Genomic DNA, 27,477 nt, shown 5'->3' on the forward strand with positions numbered 1-27,477 from the left:
TTTAACTGTTCCTTCTAAGTCCTATACGACAAAGATGATAAAGTTCATTCATGAAGCGTGACATAAGCGTGTCCTGTACGACTTTTGTTACTACTTGGATAATCAAAGTAACGTGTTTGTACAGATATATCCGGGCAAAATTAAATATGTCGACCACTATGAGTAAATTCAAAGGTCGAGTTCGGTACAAAAGTGTCTACTGGTGAATTAGTGTAAACTAAATTTAAACAATTGTTGTAATTTGTTTACTTTCTCGATAGTGAACTTTGCTAACATTCCCACAGCCCGTTCAATGTTGTCTCTTGTTAGCACTTAAGACAGGACTATCACTGTAGATTATCGTATTGTTGAATTTGTTTCCATTACCTTTACAATGTCTTCATATTTAAAAAAAAGGACATTGTCATCGTCTTTTTCCTTCCACCAGTAGGTAACATGGGTTGGCCAATCTCCTAGTATGACTAACAACAAATGTGAACACGCATATATTAATTTATCCTGGGTACGTGAAATAAATAGCTTCTTGAAAATTGAAATAAAGAAACGACTTATGGTTTGTGTACGTGTACCTTGGAGACTATTTATATATTGTCTTAATAAATCGGTGAACATTGTGTTATGAAATAAGTAAATTATAATGTATGCAAATCTGTTTACTGCGTGATCAGAAGGTTCACGCTTGTATTGATTGTATTAACGCTTATTTGATCGAGTATCAAGTTCGCTGAAACAAATAAGTTTGTTTTGTTTGACAGTCGAATCACGTACCTGGAACAGCTTTCAAATACCGACAATTAAACCCTGGGCTTGCAAAATGTTAAGTAGCAAGTTGTGATATTGCAATAGTATTCGCATTACAGTGGATGGTCGCGAGGTTATATTACCCCAAATACCGTAACTAAATGTATGTAATGGAATTGATTGATTATTAAGATGCAGATATGCTGAAATATATCACATGATATTCCGCAGTATGCGGATGTAAAACATACTGTTAGTTATTTAAGTTATTCTATTGGTGCAGGTGAACTGCTTCAAGATACTGCAAACCGAATTAATGGGTGTAAACAGAAATACGAAAAGTGAGTTGCCATTAGAATTGAAAATGGTAGAGATATAAGAGAATTTGACGCAATGTTTCGATGAACTACACGCAATTCAGGGATACCACACCACAGATTCCATGGAGTTACCTCTGTGCAGACATGATAGGACTTCAATAAGTGCTTCAATCCGATGTATTCATTGTGCATTGCAGGAACAGTGCATTTAGTTCCAGTGACCACTGTTGCTTCACAATGGTTATATTACTTATGTCTGGACTAGCTGATATTGGAAATATACCCAATGACTTTATTATTTATTTCAGTCGTTCTCCATGCCATGACTAATGGCACACGAAAATTACGACATCTTAATTTATCTTGGAGCAAAAAACGACGTCGGTTGAAAATAACTTTAAGTGATTCTACACGTGGTAGCAGAAAAGAAAGAGATTCAATTGAAGCCACAAATTAATCTAAGCATTACTATATACGCGAGAATTTTAGGTTAGACGGTTTATTAAATATTCATTTATTTACTCTTTAATAACTCGTATATCAACATCGTTATTTACTCGTATTTTGTTGTTGTAGTAGTAAGTTATTAGTTTTAATTTTAATTTAGATGAGTTTTGTAAAAACAGCTAGTCAGTCAGTTAAAAGTTGTACCTCGTTTGCATTATATTGATTAAACTTACCTTAGGTAATGAAGGTTGTACATCTACTAATAAACAGGCTAGTGTTTATATGGATGAAGGCTGTTCTCCAGGTGTTGTGTTAAGTTAGCATTCAGTTAATGGGAGTGGTTGTGAATCCTTCATTGATTCTAGTCAGGATGATAATGTAGATGTTGCACAGGTGGTACAGACTAGGGTACAGAAAAAAAAACAATATTACATAGGCCTATAGTAGTTTAAAGAGTTGCATAGTAAGATTGATACTAATGATGGTAAGAAATATATTAATGTGGACGCAGTGCGAGAGGCACAGCAGTATGATTCCACATTAGAGCATGCTAGGAAATTAGTTATACCAATGTGTTACCGTGATCAAGTACTAGCACATGAGTCAGTTATGGCAGGTCATCTGGGTGCTACAGATAGAATAGCAACTCAGTTTTATTGGCCTGGTATGCAGTATGATGTTAGATATTGCAGGTCATATGATATATGTCAGAAGACTTCTAGGAGACGTGTTAGATTCGTCCGATCAGTCCAGCGACTAAGGGAGTTATAGGTACATTTTAACTTTTGTAGACTATGCTTCTCAATACCCCGAAGCTGTAGCATTAAAAAAAATACCTCAGAAGTTGTTGCTGATGCATTAGTCAGTATATAGTAGGGTTGGTGTACCCTCAAATGTTTTAACACCTGACATTATAAAGGAAGTTAGTATAGTTTTGTCTATTAAACATTTAGTAACTATGCCATATCACCCAGCATGCAATGGTTTGGTTGAGCGGTTTAATGCTCATGAAAAGTATGTTGAAGCGCATGTGTCAAGAACGGCTCAAGGATTGGGATAGGTATCTTGACCCAGAACTGTTTGCCTATAGAGAAGATCCTCGGGAGAGTTTAGAGTTTTTTATGAAAAGGACAAACTGAATGACATGGATGTGGTTCCAGGTGTGATGAACTGTGTGTGCACGATACCAGTTAGATCTGAACCAGTTAGGTCAAAACCATATACTTTATCATTCACTATGGCAGATATAGTGCGGTCAGAGGTTAAGAGCATGTCAGAGATGGGTGTAATTGACCAATCAAATGCACCTTATGCCTGCCCATTGTTTTGGTAAATAAGAAAGGAGGGGCGTTAGGTTTTGCATTGAATTTCTCAATCGAATTACAGTATTCGATGCAGAACCAATACCATCACCTGAAGACATATTTTCACGATTAAAAGATGGTTGGTACTCTAAAATTGATTTGACCGAGGGGTACTGGCAGATCCCCATGAGTGAGGGGGCTAAAGAACAGACAGCTTTTCTCTAATCTGATGATTTATTTCAGTTTCGACGCATGCCTTTTGCACAGAGAAGTGATTATAAACAAACGAACAGAACAAAAGAGCAGGCCGTCGTGTGATGGCGATATATTTTTTTTTACAAGTTTCATTCAAATTTATTCCAAGTTATTGTATTATTTGTAACAATTTACTGATTATGTATGGACCTCTTTAAATAGGCTCGTTGATAAAGTATTTACTAGATAGTGAAAATTGTAAGGAATCTGAATTTGACATAATTTGTTCACATGCCGTTCAACCTGGATGAATTTCAGCATGGTCAAAAACTACCACAAATTGATTTGATATGATTTGATTTATTTATTTCACCAGAATAATTATGTATACAATGATTGAGATATATAAAGACGAAAATTATATAAGGTGTTTGTACACAATTTGAATAATTCTGGTGTGGACCATGAAAATAGTTCAGCAGAACTAGTCTAGTTCTTGGCCCTATCACTTAAAATAAATAACTAGTATAAAAGAAAGTAGTATGGTAACATAAATGAGTAAGTACCTAATCAGAAAAATACTTGAGTAAATTAAATATCTAAGTTAAAACAAAATAACAGTAAATGGTATGCATCATTTGGACGACTCAGGATGCTCACTGTGATATAAGCATTTTTTCAGTGTTGTTTTAAATTGGTTTCTATTGCGTAAACCTTTTATTTGGACAGTAAGGGAAATTCCAATATTTGACCGCTGAATATGTTAAGTTATGTTGGGAAACTGATAAATTCATTTTCGGGACTGACAAGTTTCCATTGGAAATGGCTGTTGTTGGGTAACGATGGGAATGCTGATTAATATAATAACTGATATCATGGGCAAAGCGATTATTCTTAAGGTAAAATATGAACAAACAAGTGTGAAGTTTGCAGAGTTTGTTAATGCCAAGGATGTCAAGCTGTTGAAAGAGAGGTGCAGAGTGCGTATATAAATCAGAGAAGGTAATAAGTCGTACTAGCTTTTTTTGTAAACGTAGAATTGGTTCAAGTAAAGTGGGGTAAGTATGTCCCCAAATTTCAATACAATATGTTAGGTGCGGGAGAATTAAACTATTGTATAACAAGAGGAGGATAGATTTTGGCACGTAATGCCGAATACGTGATATGATACCAACTTTTGAACTGATTATTTTACTTATTTTCAAGATGTCAGGGATGGGTCGATGGTTACACCCAAATATGTTGTATCCGAAACACCCTCTACCCATGCACCATCTATATCTATTTTTCCTTCCACATTAATATGGCGTCTGGCTTTTCAGGAATTTAAACAGGTTTGTATCGTCAGCGAAAAGTCGAAAGTTAAAGGCGGCAGTCGCTTTATTGATGTCGTTAATATAAATAAGAAAAAATATTGGACCCAAGATAGACCCTTGGGGAATTCCGCTCTTGACCGTATTGGAGAATGACGAGGTGCCATTAATATTTACAGCCTGTTGACGGTTTTCAAGATAACTACGAAACCAAAGAAAAGGAAGACCCCTAATACCATAGTATGTCAGTTTTTGACAAGAATGTTGTGGTCGATTGTGTCAAAGACTTTGTTTAGGTCGATGAAAATACCAAAAGTAATAATCCCTTCATCCATGCTATCAGTGACTTCCGAGATTAAATCAGCAAGGGCGAGCTTTGTGCTGTACTTTTTACGAAAACCGTACTGAGTATTTAAAAAAATGTTAAATTTGTCGAGAAATGCCATAAGTTGATTTTTAACCACAGGTTCAATTATTTTACTAAGCACAGGCAATACTAAGATTGGTCTATAATTATTTATATCTAAGGCAGATCCTTTTTTTATAAATATGTGTAATTTTAGCATATTGTAATGCATCCGGGAATTTGCCTTGGGTCAGAGACAATATGTGTGAGTGGACCGGAAATGATATTAATAGCGTCAATCACAAATCTTGGATGTATGTAGTCATATCCCATGTTTTTTTGGGGGGTCCAAACAATCAATTTCCTTTATACTATCATATTCAGTGACTGGGTGGAAAAATAATGAGTTGGGGTAATTTCCTGACAGATATTCATTACATTTAGTGGGCGTGTTTATTTTCGCTGCAAGATTGGGTCCTATATTGGTAAAAAAAAATTAAATTCAGTTGCAATATCAAAGCTTTTTGATAATAGTATGTTTTTATCGTCGTTGGCCATAATATTTTTAGGTGATGTCATGCTAGACGTTTTATTTAATAATTCATTAATTGTCATCCATGTTTTGTTCATGTTCCCACTGGCAGACAAAAATCGTGTATGGTAGTATTTTTTTGGCTGACTTAAGCAATTTTGTCAAGATATTACGGTATTGTTTATATTTATTTCGCATTTCATCATTATTTGGCAATCTTTTCATTTTACAATATAATTTAAATTTTGATTTAGTTGAAATAATTAGCCCCTTTGATAACCAAGGTTTGCGTATCGGGATCTTCTTTGTACTGACTTGAATTAATGGGGCGTGTTTTTTAATAGTACCTAAGAACAAGTCGCAAAAGGTCGCATATGCATAATTAATATCATTACAGTTATATACGGGTTGTCAGGAAATATTACTCAAATCGGAAATGAAATCGCTTTTATTGTAGCGTGAAAAGTCATATTTATGGAATAATGTGTTATGGTTAAGAACATGGTCAAGGTTTTTAATTATAGCAAAGGTTGTATAATGGTCACTGATATCGGTTTCAATACTACCTCACTCGATGAAATAATCTGTAATATTTGTAATTACGTGAACAATAATGGTGTTTGTATTCTGCGTTACTCTAGTTGGGGTATCATTTGTTTGATCAAAGTGATAACTATTCAGTAAGGCAACATAACTAGCAGGAGTTGGGATTCGTGAAATCAATATTGTAGTCACCAAATATAATACATTTTTTTGTCTTTGGAGGACATATAATCTAGACACTTTTCGAAAGTATCTAGGAATTCGTGAAGGAGAGTATTTGGCTTCCTTTATATAACTCCAAATACAAACTTTTTGTTTTATATGATCGTGACTCGCAATGACTGATTTCAATATCATTAACACGAGAAAAGGACAATGAGTCATGAATATACAGTGCAACACCTCCACCTTGGGAATGTATACGGTTGGAGGTGATAAAATTGTAGGATGAAATATTGAATAGCGAGCAATCAGTCTCATTACGTAACCAAGTTTCTGTTTCTGCAATCATAGATAGTTTGTTTTCTATTACGCTAAGAAAACTAACAAGGTCATCAAAATGTTTACTAATTGATCTAATGTTTAGATGAAAACTGGAAAATGGATGATGTTTAGGGTTTGATATAATATATATAATATAATGAGACGTTCTATCATTTTGAGAATCCTTAAGTGGTATATGTAGATGTTGCCTCCAATATAATAACGATGTCCGCCATATTGAATAATTATTTTTCCTAGGCAAGGGTCAATGCATGATGCAATATAAGTCCGCAAAATGCGTGCGTTTCAGCTTTCCTTTATTATAATACATTAGCTGGAGATATATGTATGTAATACAGGTTAACATGCTCATTCATCATAGTGCAATTGTTGCACTGCGTCATAAATGACTGAATTATTCATTACAAGTATTCTATTTTCATTTTAAAACGTGGGCGAGTACGTGTTTACGTTGTAGTGGATCTGTAAACAAAGGTATGTCGTTTTTCTGTTAATTTATCACATTCACATACCCGTTAACAGTAACACATTCAAATATGAAAATAACCCAACATCATTTTGTTTCATGAATTAATATCATAGACGACCAAATATACTGATTATTATGTTCACTCACTCTCCGACACTTTCATTCTCACTCTCTACATCTTTCTCTCTGTGTCACGTTCATTCCATATATACAGCATTTATTATATGATGATGCATATATGTATAATAAATGCTGTATGAAATTTCGTGACATTGGTCATTATGATATAGCAATTGAATTCATCAATTTGAATACCAGCATTTGTACTGGTACGTACACTAAAAATACAGGGATTATTCAACGACGTCACAAAACATGTTTCGGTACCACATGCTGCCACTCGAATAAATATTAAGGTCTTTAGGGTTCTATATGTCTTCATGCATTGTCACGAAGTGTCTGGATAACAATTATAATGAACTAATCACGTATTGTACACGAGAGGTGTAATTAATCATTATCATAGTGTAAACTGAATACTAACCACACTCAGAAGTAAGGTATATTACACGTACAAATATCTGAAAGTGTGTGTGTCATTACCGATGGCATACTGATGGTCGCAGCATGTAGCTATGTATAGCTACAAGTTTACACTCAAAACACTACATTTAACGTCCGTTAAATGCGCAGTGGATATAAGAGTATGTAGTTTTTTTTCTTAACATGTTTAAATTATTTCTTCGAAACCTCAGCATTTCGGCAATTAGTATGTCAGTGTTTAGTTTAATAGTTTAAGTGAATCCCACGATATGATCGAATTAGATTTGCGATGGGAATTATAATATACTTATAGGTATTGAAAAGTAGTGAAAGTAATAATATTATTGTGAAAAAAACTATAGTTACAAACATAGTGAAGCAAAGCAAAACATTTTGCTCTATTCTAAAATGATTTGTAATTTATAATTGGTTAACAACTTTTTCTTATTATATAATTTATTTTTACTTTCAAATTTCTCCCACGACATTTAATGCTTATGGTATTATTACATGGACAAATGCGCACGTAAGAGTGATAAACTAGAGCACAATTTTGACGGCATGTACACTATATCCAGGTCCTTCCTGTCGTTGTTCGTCTATTTTTCGGTCGTAAAAAAATCGAATCACCATGTTCCCATGTATTATCACGAGCAAAAGTATTTTCCCAGCTCAATATAACTAACGTCTTTTAGTTAATGTTCTCTTCCATTCTGTTGTTTACAAAGCCTGCAAATAATTCAATTAAAAGATTTACTCACACACTTTGCCGGTGAAATTATGTTTTATAAACTAAACTCTTCTCAACAAATGTATACAGTTGATTGTGAAGTTTTAGGTATAAAATAATTATGTAACAACTAATTCACAATCACAACATATTTAGTAAGTGTATGGTCGCTCGATCAAAATCGGATAGTTGTCTGTTTCTTAGGCGGACTTTGTAATAACAGCTTATTGATACACTGCCATGAATCTGTTCAACGAAGATGGGACGTGGCGGACGGATACATACAGTTATAAAGGAGTCAACTTCCCATGGTATGTACCACTCTCAAGTCTGAATGCCATGGACAAGTTTGAAGTGAGAAAAGATGATGTATGGATTTGTACCTTTCATAAATCTGGTGAGGATCGCACTTTAGAGTATATAGTAAGAGTATGTGTTTTTACAGTTATTCTGCAAGAGCATAATTATTTGTTTCAGATTTCGACGTCGTGCCTACTACATTGTACATAACTTTCAGTGAATACTGGTTATGTTGTGTGTATTATATTAACCGTCGATGTATGATCGTGTATTTGTCTGACATGTTGATTACTTAATGTGTATACTATGAATGAAATCATCAAAGGTTAGTAGTCCGAATTGTTCGTTCTGTCATCAGGAAACGGAAACTACTTACCATCTTTTTTATTATTGTAAATATGTAAAAACATTTTGGTTTGCCTTTAGTGATGTATTTAAAAACATCTTTGGTCCAGATGCTCTTTCCCTCAGGCAGATAATTTTAGGCTGTACTGATTTTTTGGTGTTGGCAAATTATTTGGTACTTTTAGGGAAGCAATATATTTATAATTGTATAATGAGTAAGAGTATACCGAGTGATGTATATTTTCGTAAGGTGGTAACTGAAGCATGCGAGATTGAAAAGCATATGGCTCTATTACCTCTGAAAACAATTACAAGAAACAAAGCACAGACAAATACAATGAATATATTTTCTAAAATAGGGAAGTGGTCTATTATCAGTGAATTATTATTATATTATTTCAGTGAATTAGCAATTATCTTGTTTTGTTTTATTTCTGTTACTCTTGTTTGCTTGTCTTTGTCGTTTTGTATTATGTAATTAATGTTTACTGTAATGTATGTAATTAAATGAAATAAAATTGTGTAAAGAGAAAAAAAATGTGTATACTAAACTAAATGTAATACGTAATACACAATGTGATATATGTATATATGCCATAATCCATGGTTCATATAGGTAGTAAAGCCAGTGGGTTAAACAACATTCGGTGATTTATAAAAACAATAAATTAGGTTACAGTTTTATGAGACAATACAATTGATTTTCATGGCATAAATGAAACAAATAGAGCATACATTTTTTTCAATTTTCTCAATAAATATAGTTGTATTTTATGTGTTAGAACAAAAATAGTATCTGATTTTCAGAATATTTCATTGCATATTTTATTATCTGCCTTCTATGTTTAATAAATTCATATATTTGTAATGTTAACAGAATAAAAAAAAAATAAAATTGACAAAAAATATTCATGGCATGTAGTGAAAGAATAAAAGAATATTAAGTTTTTGCTATTTACCCGACGTGAATTGGCAATACAGTTTTATTATTATACATTCGAATAAATAACATAACTACTCATAACCAGAGTATTCGCACTCGAAACACACAAACAATTTATAATATATAATAAGTCAGACAAATCAATTAATTTAAAACTTAAAATTGATATCAATTTAAAACATTTGAAACTAAAAATAAAAGCAATTAAAGGTTACTGAACTTTCTTTTTGCATTTATTTCAATAATTGTCATCAACCATTCATCACTCAATAAATAGACTTATGTAAAATGTTCAGTCAGATAAAACAAAATGTATATTCCACTACAGTGGTAATGAATGGTAACCAGTATATTTTTTTTAGATTTACGGAGTTGACAAATTTTCCTCTTTTATGTAACTAGGCAAGCAAACATGACAAATGAAGTGTCTAATGCATGTTTATGGTCAGAGAATTTGATAATACTTTATACAAGAATACTATATTTTGCAAATTACCTGCCATAATTGACATATACACTATAAATCTATTTTCGGTTCTAAATTGATTTATATAAAAAGAATATTATGGATCCAAACACTTACATGCATCATCGGCAGATTGGCAAAACAAACTGTTTGTTGGACTACTCCATATTTATTCATGGATCATGAGTCCGACATGCACACAATGTTGTGCATTTTATATACCTTGCTCCATCAATTGAGTTTGTTCTCGGCACATGATAAATTCTGCATCCAAACGTTTCTGAAGATGGAATGGTCTCTTCTGTGAGTTAAACTATAGCTAAGTTGATGAGCAGTTGTGATAGAGCCTTCAAATGTGACGTATATACGAAGTCGTCCAATGAAAATGGATATTGAGTTTACAGCAATAGCAGGACATTGATGTTTATTGTGAAGAGTTTTGTTTTTGTCGCGCCGGGTTTGAAGTTCACTGGTCGGGATAAGACGGTAGTGCCGGTAGTTTTTATTATCGGTAATGGTTACTAGTATATGATCTAAGATTCGGTAACGAAACGTTACACATATATGTACGAATAAAACGCTAATGTGAATTTTATTTGACCAAAAACAATCTCTGCGAATATCATCTATTCTGCGAAAATTACAACAATTGGTAAGCATCATCGTAACAACGTCGTGATATTCGTACCATCTAACTTACAGATTGGGACATAAATATCGTAATGTTGCTCGTCAGTTATTTGGTTGTTCTCAACAAGAGTTTCCTAGTCTTATTCAATCAATATAGTAACTGAAAACAAAGAATGTAACAATTTGTCAGGAAATGTACAATTTTCGAATGGCATTTGAAATGACGAAGATCAACAAAGTAGGATAAAAATGTATGTTTTTGAAAATTTGTTAAAATAAGATACAAGTGAATAATTATATTGGAATGGAATCAATGAACATTTTAAAAGTCAAGGGTTACGAGAAACGTGTAATAACATTATATACATGGGTTATGCAATGTAATGTGATGTGAGGCTTCGTTTCTGTATCTGTTTCTGTATTTGAAGACGTTTGATACACCATTTACAATTTATATTTATATTCTGATTTACACCTCGAATAGAGAACAGCATTTTCTAAAAAATATGTTAAGTTCCGTCTAATCTAATATACCTATAATGTATCCGAAAATTTATGTCATTTGAAAACAATAATAAATTACTCACTTGTCAACAATGCAACATTGAGAGGTAATCTGATGTGCATTTAGAAATACATCAAAATATAATTAGATGCTTAAAGTTTATAATCTAATTATATATTTTAACTTTATTAATGTAACTTTAATAATTATAGTATATTTATAATGTATTTCAACATTTAATTCAACAGGTACAGCATTGATGAGTGAGATTGTTTGGGATATAATATCATGCAGCGGTGTTATTAATACGGAAGAACCACTGGATAAATGTTTATATCTCGAAATACATGTTCGGTTGTCCAAACCAAATTATGAAGTTCTAGCTAGCATGCCTTCACCACGTATCATCGTGACCCACCTACCTCCTTCGTTTCTACCACCACAACTGTTTATTGTGAGACCAAAGGTTTGTTGAAAAAATACACAAGTATATACAAATATCGAATATTGACATATATAATCAATTTCAATGGCCGGCGAACAACTGTCTAGATACCTTGCTGTCATTGTTTTTCAGTTGCCTAGATTTACCTTTTTGGCATACATTAAAAGTAATAATGATGGCATTTAATATAATAACAAACAATGACCACCATAACTTGATCCTACACATATGTTTTTTTTTTCCTGTCTGCTTTGGCCAATGGATATATATGATAGTTCATGAACATCATATGTTTGAAATATGTCTTTGTGAGCGTACTTGCTATTGGTTGTAAAAGACGTTCCATTCTCATGTCTTTTGAGAACAATTTTTGTTTGTGTTTAATATCTTGAATGATGACAAATCTATTATGTTTCCAGATTATCTACGTCGGCAGAAACCCAAAGGATCTTGCTGTGTCTTTCCATTACCATTTATCTGTTATGCCCATTAATCAAAGTTATACAACATTCCAACATTTCATCAATGACTTTATGAGAGGGACAGGTAAGACAGCTGTAGAACATACCAATGCGTAAAACTTAACAATGAACATCGAATACACTAAAGGGCAAACAAAGGACGTAGTTCGATTGTCAATCAAAACAAACTATTTTTTTTCAGCGAAACAATATGCGATCAAATAAGCGTTAATACAATCAATGCGAGCATACGTACTAAACATACAACATTATAATTTACTTATTTCATAACACAATGTACACCGATGTATTAAAACAATATATAAATATTCTCCAAGACACATGTGGAACAAACATAATTTGGGCTAAACCACAAGTAGTGCACAAAGTTAATTCTCAATTCCATTTTCAAGTATTTGATTATTATTTACCATATTATAGTATATCACGTACCCAGGATAAATATTATATATGCGTGTTCGTTATTTGTTGTTAGTCATACTAGGAGATTGGCCAACCCATGTTGCCTACTGGTGGAAGAAGAAAGACGATGACAATGTACTTTTTTTTAAATATGAAGACATTGTAAAGGTAATGGAAACAATTAAACAGTACGACATTCTACAGTGATAATCCTGTAAGTGCTAGCAAGAGAATCAAAGACAGAATTGAACGGGCTGTGGGAATGTTAGCAAAGTTCACGATCGAGAATGTAAACAAATTACAACAATTGTTTAAACTTAGTTTACACTAATTCACCAGTAGACATTTTTGTGCCGAACTCGAGCTTTAAATTTACTCATAGTGGTCGACATATTTAATTTTGCCCAAATATATCCGTACAAACACGTTACTTTGATTATCGTAACAAAAGTCGTACAAAACACACAAATATCAAACTTTATGAATAAACGTTACAATTTTTGTCTTATAGGACTTAGAAGGAACAGTTAAAATGGTATGTACTTTTATGGAGAAAACACTGACATTGGAAAACCTTCGAGGAATAGCCGAAAACTGCACGTTTGAGGCGATGAAAAAGCGAAAGGTGCGAGATTATATTTGTGAATTTTATAAAATAGACCCACATCTATCACCATTCGTCAGAAAAGGTAAGGTATTTGTCTGACAATTCAGTGTTACGTACACATTTGAATTAATTTCTTACTTCGGAAATATAAAACAATTTATGTCACACCCAAACACTTTTCTTAGTTTAATGCAACACAATAAGAATTAGGCCACTAAGAAACGATATTGCACATTGTACTTTTATGGACATTGATTAGTATATTGCACCTTTTACATTTTTATTGCAGGAAAAGTTGGTGGCTGGAAGCAACATTTTACTGTTTCCCAAAACGAAGAATTTAATAATTGGTATGAAAAAGCGGTTCAAAGCACTGGATTATCATTCGACTTTCTTCCAAACACTAGTCAAAAGTTTTAATTTATCTATCTACGTAGGTTCTATCTAGAAATATACAATATAAATAGAACGCAACAAATATGAGTGTTATTTAGGAGTAACAAACCGTGTTTTGCAAACACAATGTTTTTTTCGGGGGATCCATTACAGAAGACTTTGAAATTTACAATTGGGTGAGTTGGTATATTTTTGAAAACACATACTTTTGAAATAATTATTGATTAATAGTTGTAACACTAAACCGTTATTTTTTCAAAAAGGCTTGTGATCCTATACTTTATATTTCTATATTTCTATATAGATTGGGAATCACTGAATGTGAGACACATTTTTGGTGTTGGTCAATTGTCTTGTTCACTGAATATTATTAGTTTTTCGATAAAGGAGGGCAAGATTGTGTAGGCTGTAAGTAATTGACTCATCTATTTCTCATCTTGTCTTGTACTAAGGTATGATCCTAATAATGAATGTATTATGATTTAATTTGTACAATAAAGTGCACTTTTGATCTATTTTTATAAATATTTTAACGTATAGGATCACTCGCCTTTTTGAAAAAACATTTGTGTTTTAGTACTTTTAGAAAAGTGTTTTAGGGAAATATCAAAACATTTTTTTAAGAAAATTAAACACATTCTAATCACACTGTTTTACTGTTTGTTTTTTTTAAATGTCACTAAAATGATTATTGATGTGATATTCATGAACTAATGCAACTTCATGCAATCAGTATTAAAAAAAATTATTGAAAAGTTTGGCAGCTCGTAAGTAAACATTATGACATTTTCATAAAAGTTTTGTGTCAATAATGCGGAATAATTAAATGTGTGTACAAATAGAAATCGAGATACGTGGTTAATTAGGTACTTTGTGGTAAATGTGGTTCTTGTTCCACTCACATCTGATCTTTTTTTTCGAAAGCTATTAAATTTTGAAACATTTCAGAAAGCAAAATCACCAACGATGTTTCAACCCAAAACACCAGACTATAAATATTTTACAAAGTGTTGATGTTTATGGTACATTTATGTTCATGAAGTAACTAAAAACACTGTTTTCATTTGAATAACGTTATAAACCAAACACACAACCTAAAACACCCAACTATATAAGCATTCTTATGCAGGACACGTTTGTATGTAATCTACGGTACGCACCTATAGTAGCCACAATGCTTATTATCGACTGTATGCAACATATTTATTAGGCGAAAATGCTCACACACGTAGCAATTGTCGGCAGACATACAGTGCATGTAGAGATAAATGTATTGAATTTAGTATTTTCATTAATAAACATCTTTATATATTTATGTATTTTGCGTGAACGTACCATGTACCTGTCACAAGTTTAAAACTAAACATCCATGCTGTTATCAACTGTGAAAATCAACATCAGCATCTAGAAAACATATGTTTGTTATGTATTATTCGGAATGTCAGTAAATAAACAACTTAGCTGGTCTGTAGTGTTCATTCATAAAGAAATAAAGTTTATAATGAGTTCGTATGTATTACCGTTAAAATATTGTTATAAATTTACGTTCATTTGCTGTTTCATTTAAAACGTAATTTTTGGATATATTTGGCGACATTCGTTTGTGTATTGTGTGAGAGTTGTTGACGCGTTTGCGTCGTTTAGGATCCCACGTATAAATCCGCGCCAGTAAAAAGGCCTCTTACCAAAACCCGGATTAAATCGAATAGATTTTCTTTTAGACCAGACGAGCGAAAAATAACATGACTAAAAACTTTTTTTCGTATTCAGTTTTATGATAAAACCATTATGGCCTGGATACGGCTTTTGCTGCCGTCGATCGTACGGCGCACGCGCCCTCGCAACCTCGGACCGCAAAAGCCGTTCACACTGACTACACCAGCAGGGTTACCAGTTATTGTTTGTTGGCTGTATACACATATACAAGTCACATCTAATGCTAACAAGTAGCAGTGGGAAAATAAACCCACAACACATGGGTAGTTCTGTTTGTTAGCCATACTTGACTCCACCCTGTGACATCATTAAAGAGCAACAACTTGAACCGAATGATGTCTTGTAGATTTTCTGAGAAAAAAAATGGGAATGTATGAAAGTGTTACGTCGTCACGAAACGTGTGGGAAATGTAATTGTTAAAGCCAGTGTCAGCAGTTATTTGCAGCGGCCTCCATTTATTTTATTAGATGCGGGTTAACACGTTTTTAAGATCACGTTCATGCATTTACTGGAAGAGAGAATTCCATACTGCATAACTTCCCTGCCAGCATCCCCCCCAGAGACATGATCTACGTTACCAAATAAAATTATAGAAGTGTTATGCAGAATTTAACGGGAATGCAGTTCAGTTTGTGTTGTTTGAACTTAATTTTTCATATTGCAATTGCGTTACTTTACAGCAATAATATTATACATTACATATTGCTGGTTCAAGTATTGCATTGCTTAAAACAATAATTAAACATTACTTGTTTTTGATAATATACGTTTTAGATTCATGAAAAAAAAAGATCGGAGCGGACAAGATATTGGGAATTAATTGTGTCCTGTTAATATGGGTTATTTTTAGTTCAGTGTTGTCCTCGTCCTCTATGTAGTGCATCTATGCAGATTCGAATATTGAGTGACGATGGGTTTACAATCGAGTATTTATTTTTAGAGAGCATGTTTCTTTGAAATTAATGTTTTTTTTATTTGTTCCACTATTTTTTCGTTTTTCACAAGAATTGTATGTGCCCGGAAAGCCAATCGAGACACCACCACATGGGAAGGGGTTGGGCACTTGCGTCACACTTATGTCAATGAAAAACAATTGTCCGATCTTTACAATTATTTGGTATTGTATCTACAAGATCACGAAATGTTTAAATTTCAGTAAACACACGTATTCATCTGCACATAAGTCTGGGACTCTTCATGCGATCAATATTATTATTTACAACAATCATACCTGTTTTATATACAAGCTTGTTCTCATGGTATACTCAAACTAACTTTATTAATGTTACACGTGATCTATTAATCGTATTTTATGCTTACTCTTTGATATATTTCCAAGTTAACACTTTACAATAATTATAATTTTATCAGTGGCAACACACTTGTGTCCCTGTTACAAGGACTTGTCAATATTCAGACTGTGTTTAGCGTGAGCATTTTTCATATTTCTGGTAAATGCACATTCCTGTTAGAAACACTTTCCCGAATGTGTTTCTATGAAAATTACTTTTAAAAATGTGATAAGCACATTTTTATATATGTTCCTGGTGGAAACACTTTGTAACTCGTTCTTTTCTATTGGAAATGCTTGTTAAATGTTTTACCACATTTCTACCTGTGCCCCAGTATTTCTTTAGTGACGATTGTAATTTTGCGACATTGTTACGTTTCAGTAATTTAAGGAATATGGTCAATATGAACATTTTGTATACATTTCAAAAATAAGGAATCCATTTCAATTCGTAGGCAACACTGAATTATTAGGAAATGTGTTAGCTTTCCTGATGATGTATTCTTTTAAAAATCACAAAAATATGTTTTGCTTTCTCATCGCCCGAGCAATTTTCTGCTATTCCACGAATATTCACAGAAGCGAGTGTTTTTTTCAATGAAATCCCACATCTTAATTCTCTTCCAAGTTCATTTATAAAGTGTGTTGTGCACGTTTTGTGTGTGGACATATCTGAGCGAAGTTAAAAATGTCGACCACGATGAGTAAATTTAACAACAACACGACCAAACACATTTATATTATAACAACATTACACCACAGAAACGCTGCGCCACTTGAACATGCAGAATATATAGTGCATTCATGCATTCGATTTATTTTTGAGGCCAGGTACACAACGTATAATGCTAATTTATGTTTATTTCCCTTAAGGAAATTCATTGTCTCTGAAATTATCAATATTTACCAACATGGATAAAGATATTATTAATACAGAATACTGTCGAACCATACATTCTCAGTCAAGAATGTATTAAATAACGAACACATTTGTCATTACTATAACCAATTTTGTCTGACTGAAGAATGTAAAATGTTCAGAGCGCAACACTTGGGTAATAGACCATTATGCACAATATACTAACTAAACGTTAATTAATCATTATAAACAGCTTACAACAGTTATGGTGTCACATTGCGAATACGGAGAATGAACAATTCCCTTCACATACATATTTGCAAAAATATAGGCAATATAATCTGCACATCGCAATTTAAATAGCTCACTACGTGGGTCTGTTAGAACTATCATTAATAAATTATTGATGTAATAAATCAACTGATTTGTTTTGGAAGAAAATCAAATGATAATCCTGTTCCTTCAACAGCTTGTTCGTACCATTTATCAATTGCTTCATTCTGAGCAACAGTAAAATGTTCTTTCCAGCCACCAACTCTACCTGCAAAATATATTCAAAAGACAACGAGAAAAGCTTAGACCAGTTTTTTTGTCCACTTCAATGTTTCTTTTGAGCACTAGTACTGTGACACAATTTTAAACCGACTGTTTTGTAGTCACAATAAAAATATATTAACCGTTACGATAATGTCGAATAATACCTTTTCTCACAAATGGTGACATTGAAGGGTCAATTTTTAAAAAATCACAGATATGACCCCGCACTTTGCGTTTCTTCATCTCTTTAAAAGTGCACTCTGCAGCTATCCTTTCAAGCGTTTCCGTAGATAGCGATTTCCCAAGGAAATTGCATATCATTTCAACTGTTCTCCTCAAGTCCTACAAAGATAAGCAATATAGATTTTATCTGAAAAATATTTAGATAGTACACAGATGACATTTGTTGACTATAAAGTGCAATCCGAACACCGGGGACATTATTTCTACAACATTGTGTCTGTTACCTTGTTCATGTCTTCGTATTTCAAAAACAAAACATTGTCATCGTCCTTTTTCTTCCACCAGTAGGTAACATGAGATGGCCAATCTCCTAGTATGACTAACAACAAATAACAAACGTAGTGTATATTTATATAGTGTAGATACGAGGGTCGATTATTCCAAAAAAAGTGCTCAATACAAAGTATTTGTAGAGCAAATAGATACGGTAATTAAGACAACTACATGAATATTGAAACTCGACAGCACTGTTTCGTAAGGTACAAGTACCTAACTCATCAGGAGCTTCATGTTTAATATTTCACTGTACTGCACGCGCATGTATTATATGTGGGGGTATAGAAACGTCTGACTAAGTTAAATAAAATAAACTAACTACAGTTTATTCAACATCGAACACTTCCATACTACCAGGATACAAACTGAAGAAATACATAACTTTAAGCGGGAATACTCTTTCGTGTAGGTCTTAAAATTGAACGTGAAAGAAAACACACGAAGTTTAAAAGGCGCGGGAACTTCATATAATAAGTATATCTGAATGCCAAATTACTATACAATGATTGGTTAATTCTAAAACAATGCGTCGTTGTGAATGGCTCTATAATTGCCATGGTAACATATTTAGGTTATTTGATCTGCTGATAGCGGTAGAGAATCCGTCTTACGAGTATAAAAGGGAAGGTTGACTTCACGTTTAAATTATAGTGACAATCACCATGTGGTACGGACGTGCGCTTAGTCACATGGAATTTCAGAGAAATGAAAACGATAACGTTCTCCGACATTATACACTTCGCAAACTAACATATGAAATGAAATTAAAACGCACAGGTTGTCTCATCATGTCTTTGATCTGTGTCGACATGATGATACGAGTTCATTTCTTTTGCTCAGTGTGGAGTGGTGGAGTCTAAAAATGTAGATACATTTTTATTTCACACATAAAATGCATTGTTTGCTTGAGCTATTGTACGGGCTAGAATTTTCCATGTTATTCTATGCTTACTGCTTTTTCTCCTTGAGTAACCAAACATGCTTACCTAATTCTGTCGTATCTACACTATATTCCGCTACTTGGCTACATGGCATGGAGTAGGCATTTAGAACGTTTTCCATTCAAATCAAATATGTCACTGATATATAATACAATCGAAACACGGCTTAATTGTCCACCTATACGTGTATTGGCGTGCTGCTATCCGATTGCAAACGACAGATTGGATAAACCGATTTCCTTATTAAAATAGAAATAAGTGATATCGTCGCTGCCATGAATTTCAAATACAGAAAGCCTTGTTAGTTTTAGTTAATTTGCTTTGAACGTCAAACACTATAAAATTGGCGTTTTATATTCTCAGTAAAACACCACCAATATAACACATTAGATAATATTTATGGTTGCACTTTCTAACACAATTGTGTTATCTTAAAAATATAAATTGCTCATGTTCTTTTTTCATATAGTTTATTTCATTGAAAAGGTGATTTTTTTATGTGTTTTGGCCAGTTGCTCATTGAGCTGTTGTACGAAAATATAACTGTTAAAGAAGTCTCGAAAAAAATGGGTGGAGTCACTGTGAATGACTGTAAATGACACTTGTTTGCCTCAACGAATGTGTTATTAGGTTATGTTTTTAATTTATTTTATTTATTTTCACCGCACCCCAACCCAACAAAACTCGACATAAATCAACAATTAATTGGTGTAACATCCAAAAAATTAAATATATATCTAGAATAATATGAGGTTATTACGAGTATATTTATGTCAACAACTTGATTGATTTTTAAAAGTCATTTAAGTAACTGTTTGGCGAATCCGTCATCATTGAGTATATCATATGATTGGCCATGACATAACACATACACACATATTAACGCGAGCCTGAATCCCCAAAAATGCAATAAATGTACGCACGCATGGGCCCTCTGTAAACTATTAAACTTACTGAATTTTCTACAACTTACACATTCATTTTATGATGACTTACTTTGACCACTCAAAAACTCATCTAAAAAATCTTGATAAGTATTATAAGATGGAGATACTGGTGAAACAGTTAAATGATGGTGGTACGATACGGCAATATCTTTCGGATTTCTAGCAAGATATATAATCTGCAAAAAAAAAAAAAAATTTCTACACTGTCAAGCAAATCAGATTTACCCCTTCCCCTCACCCAAAAAGCAGTATGTATCACAATCAAGGTCGATATAACATGCAAGAATGGCAACGACAAGCGTGTACCCAAAATGATTCATTAACAAAATGAACTAAATAAGTATACTTATTGATAGCACATCTCACCTTTGGATGTACATCGAACAGCTGTGGCGGCAGAAACGAGGGAAGTAGATGCGTTGCAACGATCCGCGGTGAAGGCATCTCAGCTATGACTTCGTAATTAGGTCGTGGACCGCGGTAGTGAAAATCTGGATATACACATTTGTCCAACGGTTCTTCTGTATTAATAGCGCCGCTGTATGATAATATCCTCCAAACAACTTCACCCATCCACCCTGTGCCTATTGAGATGAATAACTAATTACATTCAGAAATATAGCTGTATAGCAGCAGGGTTCCGGGCCCTCATGACCAAAGACACTAGGCACATTTGCTGTATACACTGATAGCACTGTTTGCATGTCCCTATCGACAATGGTGCATAAGATATTACAGTTATGCATATTAATGAAGTGACATGACCATATATGGTCATTTGATACATTTGTAACATCTGCTGTCCAATGTTTTTATTAAAGTAATAGTTTACCGTTTATATCTGCAACAGTGCTTGAAATGTGACAGTTATGCAAAATAATGTGGTATGGTCATCAGATATATTTATCATATCTGTTGTCCAGCGTCTTCATTATAGTGCTGGTTGCAAGTTTATATCTACAACAGTCATTGAGATATGCCAGTCATGCATATTAATGAGGTCACATGTTCATATATGGTCATCTGATATTTCAGATATCACATGTCCCTTCCCTTTACTATAACACTGGTTGCAAGTACCTAACTGCAATAGTGCTTGATATATTACAGATATGCATATTAAAGAGGTCACATGACCATATGTGGTATTTCAGTCATATGACATGTCCCTTCCCTTTACTGTACACTGGTTGCAAGTACCTAACTGCAATAGTGCTTGATATATTACAGATATGCATATTAAAGAGGTCACATGACCATATGTGGCATTTCAGTCATATGACATGTCCCTTCCCCTTACTATACACTGGTTGCAAGTACCTAACTGCAATAGTGCTTTAGATATTACAAATATGCATATTAATGAGGTCACATGACCATATGTGGTATTTCAGTCATTTGACATGTCCCTTCCCTTTACTATACACTGGTTGCAAGTACCTAACTGCGATAGTGCTTGAGATATTACAGATATGCATATTAATTAATGGGGTCACATGACACAAACACTACCAACAACCCCAACCCCCAACGGAATGAAATTGCGTGTTTCCGGTCCGGTTACACAACGGTTACGTGGCAATTATGCAGAAACCGTGAGTAACCGTAGCGTATCCGTCGGATTATAGGATGATGTATCTGTCGTGTAATCGTCAGCCGGAAATGCTTCGTTTGTCGTCCATTCAGTTCAACGTAAATCAATGGAAATTTCTGGAAAAAAAAAACACGCAGATTTCCGTTCTACGTTTATAAGGTATACTTATAAATAACCGCTGATTAAGTTGGACGGAAGAAACGTAAATGCAGAAATGTACGCCTATTTACGTTGAAACTGAAACAGCATATACAGCTGGGTAACCGATCATACGGCGTATTCTTATGTTCTTCCACGTCATGTACGCAGAGTACGCTCATTGTAAATTACATTTATTTTTACAGATATGCATATTAATTAATGGGGTCACATGACACAAACACCACCAACAACCCCAACCCCCAACGGAATGAAATTGCGTGTTTCCGGTCCGGTTACACAACGGTTACGTGGCAATTATGCAGAAACCGTGAGTAACCGTAGCGTATCCGTCGGATTATAGGATGATGTATCTGTCGTGTAATCGTCAGCCGGAAATGCTTCGTTTGTCGTCCATTCAGTTCAACGTAAATCAATGGAAATTTCTGGAAAAAAAAAACACGCAGATTTCCGTTCTACGTTTATAAGGTATACTTATAAATAACCGCTGATTAAGTTGGACGGAAGAAACGTAAATGCAGAAATGTACGCCTATTTACGTTGAAACTGAAACAGCATATACAGCTGGGTAACCGATCATACGGCGTATTCTTATGTTCTTCCACGTCATGTACGCAGAGTACGCTCATTGTAAATTACATTTATTTTTACAGATATGCATATTAATTAATGGGGTCACATGACACAAACACCACCAACAACCCCAACCCCCAACGGAATGAAATCGCGTGTTTCCGGTCCGGTTACACAACGGTTACGTGGCAATTATGCAGAAACCGTGAGTAACCGTAGCGTATCCGTCGGATTATAGGATGATGTATCTGTCGTGTAACCGTCAGCCGGAAATGCTTCGTTTGTCGTCCATTCAGTTCAACGTAAATCAATGGAAATTTCTGGAAAAAAAAAACACGCAGATTTCCGTTCTACGTTTATAAGGTATACTTATAAATAACCGCTGATTAAGTTGGACGGAAGAAACGTAAATGCAGAAATGTACGCCTATTTACGTTGAAACTGAAACAGCATATACAGCTGGGTAACCGATCATACGGCGTATTCTTATGTTCTTCCACGTCATGTACGCAGAGTACGCTCATTGTAAATTACATTTATTTCGACTTATCCAGAAACTATGTGTGATTAAACGTGTACTTTGATCTGTCTCTGAATGCAATTGAGGAATAGGCAAAAAAAAAAAAAAAAATAGTCCAGAATCGTATACAGAGCCCTCGTACAGTTCGTTTTTAAATAGCCCTTTTGATTACCGTTACTCAGGCTTCCAAATACCGCCATCGACGAAAAAAAAAACAGTCAAGGTATGTACCCCAGACGTGCTTAGCTCTAATACATGACGCTTCTCGTATGTTTTTGCAAGATGCATGTTGTGACATTTTACGTGTATAATCTAGTTGGGCTACAATAGAACGAGATTCGTCATATTTTAAAAACGTTCGTAACGGACACTTGCACTTGTCACACTTTATTGTTGATCCAATATATCTAATCATGTAGATTACTAGTCTTCAAGAACAAAAGAGGTGTTACAACTGTAGCACCAAGGGAGATTTGTTTTCTCTGCGGTGACAGAGCTTATACACAGACTGTTGATTAACCTGTGATTGAAACAAACAATGCATGTTTATAAAAGAGTGTCAAATGGTTGTATCACAGTACTGGGATAGAGGGACTGTGGTTGTGTGCAAGTTTATGTTGTACGTAATCCCTTCTCAGCCAAGTCACTTTTGAGTACAAATCAATGTTTACATGTTTTGATAATTTTAATGACATCTCTAATCAGCCACATAGTTTCGCTCTGTTAAGAGTCTTGCTACGTTTTCATGACAGCATTTCATCAGAGCCTGACTACGTCTCGAGCCAGCGAAAACTTCCGTGTATGCGCATTCGGCTGAAGCAAAGTTCGGCTCCAATAAACCCTTCGGGTCGAATTTCGATATGGTTGGGCCCAACTTTCGGGCCGAGAATCACGTTCTCAATCGTCTTCTCCATATACCCTCTCATTTCATTTATGACGGAGATAACATCGTTTGTAATTTCGCGTAATTTCTGGTTTGACGAAGAGGTTTACAAATGCCGTCATCATGAAAATTCGAATTTTCGTTGTAACCGTTTGCCGGGCTAGCCAAGTGTGAGATAAGCCAGGATTAATGACAGTTTTTAAATGTTGACGATTTATTTGAATAATGATAATAAAATACATATACCTCGACTAACTATGTCTAAATGTACCTTATATATGTACACATTTCTGGCTATACCATTCGCTTATATCATTTAATTTCTCATTCGATTTGAAACGCATTGTATCCTTCGAGCCGTAAGTTATAAATTAGCGGCATAAGAAGTGTTGAACAGCGCCACCACCGGCCATTTTGTCATTTTGGCAAATATCCAAAACAAACACTCGCTCGCGTGCACATTTCTAGTTTCCTTAGTTTCCGCCGTAAAGGAGAAATATTTAACGAAACTATAATATAGACGGGGTATAACACAGTGTGTTCCATTGTCGGACACACTGCGTACCAGACTTCTCGTTCAAGAACAATTTTTATGGTGTTCGTAGTTGACGGTCGAGTGCTAAATAACCACATCATCATTATTTTAGCCTAAAATTGTACGTAATTTTTATGTGATGGTTTTGAATGTTTTTTTTTATTAATACAGAAATAAACCAAATTGTTCATGAACATATTAAAAATTTTGCTTGATCGAGCTATTTGTTCGAGTTATCGTCCTGACGTCGGCTGTACAAATATTGTTCAAAATCAGAGTCAGCCGGGAAGTTGGTTATTAACAACGCTGCAGTATTGTGAGGGTATATCGTTGTTTTAGTGCCGGTAAAATTATTTCGCCCGTCATCGAACTAGATTTAAACATGCACAGAACTGCAGCTATGCATCTATTGACAGGGATGCATCATGAGTGACCACACAACAGCGATTATTAAAGTTTCTGCATTTCACAACGTTCGATATTAAGCCCAGATTAGTGAATTATGATTTATAATGATTGAACATGGTGTGTACCTTCTTCAATAAAAAGCAGACATGCATAATAATGCGAAGAAGAGCATGGTACTTGTAAACAATGGTATGAGCATTGGATGAAAAATTGCAGGTCACGTGTTCTATATGGCGATGACGTATTGGTCAGCTTTCGATGTGTCATACCCTGCCCATTATTATGAAAAGCAGGGTGAAAGCGTCCTACATTCGAACGTCTTAAAAAACGCGCGGCCATGTCTTGTACGCGCTAGACGTTAGTTTTCTCAATATCCTTCCCAGAGGCCTTTGCGCTTTACGCAATAGTGCCTCTGCCACAGATAGCCTTCAATTTTGTGGTCAATCACCTCACTACGCACGGCCATTTTCCTGTAGCTGTTACATCTGAAAACGTATCACAAAAAGTGGGGAAAAAAACGTATGTGACATCCGAACTATTTATTAATGTCAGACTTCAGTAAAAACGTAAATACAAACCATTTAATTGCGGACTATGTTTTGCAAGGTAATGTTATCGTAGTGAAATATGGTTGGGAAAGAAACATTAAAGACCAATTTCACTGAAAGGAGTTTCCTAACATTTCCGTTCATATTGTATTCTGGTGAATATTTCAATACTATTTCTGACTTGAACGGGTTTGATTTTGCGCGTCTAACAGGCATGGAACAAACAGGTTCTATTAAGTTTATAAAGTTAGTCATTTATTGTGGAAACTAAACTAATGCTTTGGCATGTAGGAAAGGATTGCACTTTTTTAACGCAAGTCATGTATATTTTTATTCAATTAACATTAACATTTTATTCGGAGTCGGAGCGTAAAACGTCCTATTAAAGTGATTAAAGTAACCAAGTGACTTACGCATAACTTTGTTAACCGACAGGGTTAAAGCTGTATTGTGCAGTGATGGATAAGTAACGCGCATCGAACTGTGCAGAGTTCGTAGTTTTCTAAAACTCGGAGTCTGGGCAAGACGCAAAACCATTACATGTACGAGTTCGAGTCAAAACATGTCACCACTGACGGCTCAGCTTAGCAGCCAATCAGCGACAGCCTTACAGTCAGGTGACAATTTAGGTTTCAAATACCCCAAGAAAGTGCTCTATGTTCTTCGTGTAATTAGGTGTTCGTATGCAAGGGATTTTTCCACACAAAAAAGCCGAAGTCGGCCGAATTTTGTTATCGGTTGGCTAAATATAACTCCAACGGATCGCATTTTTGTGAAAGATTGGTATTTTTTTCAGATCTGTAGGAATCTGAAAAACGCGTTTCACAACATGCGTCTCTTATTTAGTTTTAATGCTGCATTCAAGATGGTGGCCCCCATATAGTAAATATCGTATTTATTTTATTATCACGTGTGCGCCAGCTTACTGTGGTTTACATCGATCTTGCGAAACCGCGCGAATCGGACGAAGGTCATGCCAAGATATAATTGATTCACAGTCCCTCAACACCGATTATGATTGATTTTATCAAAGGTCATTCGGGCTGTGAAAGGTGAATACGACGGACACGCAAGTACAGTGGTCAAGGTTTAAAATCCCTATATTCAAATGCTACGACCTTCGATGTATAATTAAGAGAAAACTTACCAGATTTAGCATATGTACAGATCCACACATCGTCCTTTCTCACCTCAAAACTGTCCATGGCTTTTAGACTCGATAGTGGCGCATACCACGGGAAACTGACTCCTTTGTAAGTGTATGTATCCGTCCTCCATGTCCCGTCTTCATTGTACGTGTTCATGACACCCAACGTTGTTCTGGCGAACGTACTTAAAGACTAGCCTCTCTAGAGGGCGCCGTCTATTCACCTTCAGCTGAAAGGTTACGGTGAAAGACGTCTCTCCAAGTCCATTGTTACGCAAATTCTGATTGGTTTACATGTACGCTAGTGTTGAATGTCCGTATCATCACACCCGACGGAATCAAACAACCGGCTGATGCGGAAATAGGCGATTGTTTTTATTCTCAGTAGAGACACAAAGTACCTTTTCTTATTTGTTAATTTTTTTTAAATGGCTTATTTATATCCCTACCTAAAAACAAAACCAGTCCCTAAAATGTATTGCCCGCGCTAAACTTCGTTCTGCCTACCGACAATTTTTGTGAAAAAAATGTTTGTAATCACTGAATAGAAATCCCTTGTATAACATTTTTTTCGCCAAAATACGTTTTTACTGCAAGCCGCATTAAGGTAGAAGCCAACTCATAAATTTGAATGAATATTTTAGAAAATGATGTTAGTATTTTAGTGGATAGTGGCCATTTTTGCAGTATTACAGTGAAACACCCGACGTCTCTCTCTCTCTTCTGAAATCCACATCGGTGATCATGGGCTGATTAGGAATCTATTTCTTTTAAAAGTGTTGCGCCAGGTT

At 34.5% G+C, this 27,477-nt stretch overlaps 2 protein-coding genes across 3 annotated transcripts; one reads left to right on the forward strand and one right to left on the reverse strand.

Annotated features, from left to right (window-relative positions):
* Nucleotides 1-6,637: 6,637 nt before the first annotated feature.
* LOC102810350 (sulfotransferase 1B1-like) lies at nt 6,638-15,036 on the forward strand. Of its 2 annotated transcripts, none has more exons than XM_006815204.2 (7): nt 6,638-6,719; nt 8,192-8,384; nt 11,425-11,642; nt 12,041-12,167; nt 12,579-12,673; nt 13,017-13,194; nt 13,402-15,036. In XM_006815204.2, the coding sequence occupies exons 2-7, from the start codon at nt 8,228-8,230 to the stop codon at nt 13,530-13,532; spliced, it is 906 nt and encodes a 301-aa protein (XP_006815267.1). In that variant the 5' UTR covers nt 6,638-6,719; nt 8,192-8,227; the 3' UTR covers nt 13,533-15,036. The 2 variants fall into 2 exon arrangements, with proteins under 2 accessions (XP_006815267.1, XP_085362316.1); XM_085506190.1 differs by having other exon boundaries at nt 13,017-13,130.
* Nucleotides 15,037-17,791: 2,755 nt separating this feature from the next.
* On the reverse strand, nt 17,792-26,854 carry LOC100367613 (sulfotransferase 1C2A-like). Its single transcript, XM_002733733.4, has 6 exons — nt 26,687-26,854; nt 20,686-20,903; nt 20,369-20,495; nt 18,380-18,474; nt 18,077-18,254; nt 17,792-17,916 (listed from the first exon to the last, which is right to left on the reverse strand). Exons 1-6 carry the CDS (start codon nt 26,841-26,843, stop codon nt 17,792-17,794), a joined length of 900 nt encoding a protein of 299 aa, XP_002733779.2. The 5' UTR covers nt 26,844-26,854.
* Nucleotides 26,855-27,477: the final 623 nt, after the last annotated feature.

Source organism: Saccoglossus kowalevskii, chromosome 12 (genome assembly GCF_978046115.1).
Source record: "Saccoglossus kowalevskii chromosome 12, keSacKowa6.1, whole genome shotgun sequence".
Taxonomy (NCBI): domain Eukaryota; kingdom Metazoa; phylum Hemichordata; class Enteropneusta; family Harrimaniidae; genus Saccoglossus; species Saccoglossus kowalevskii.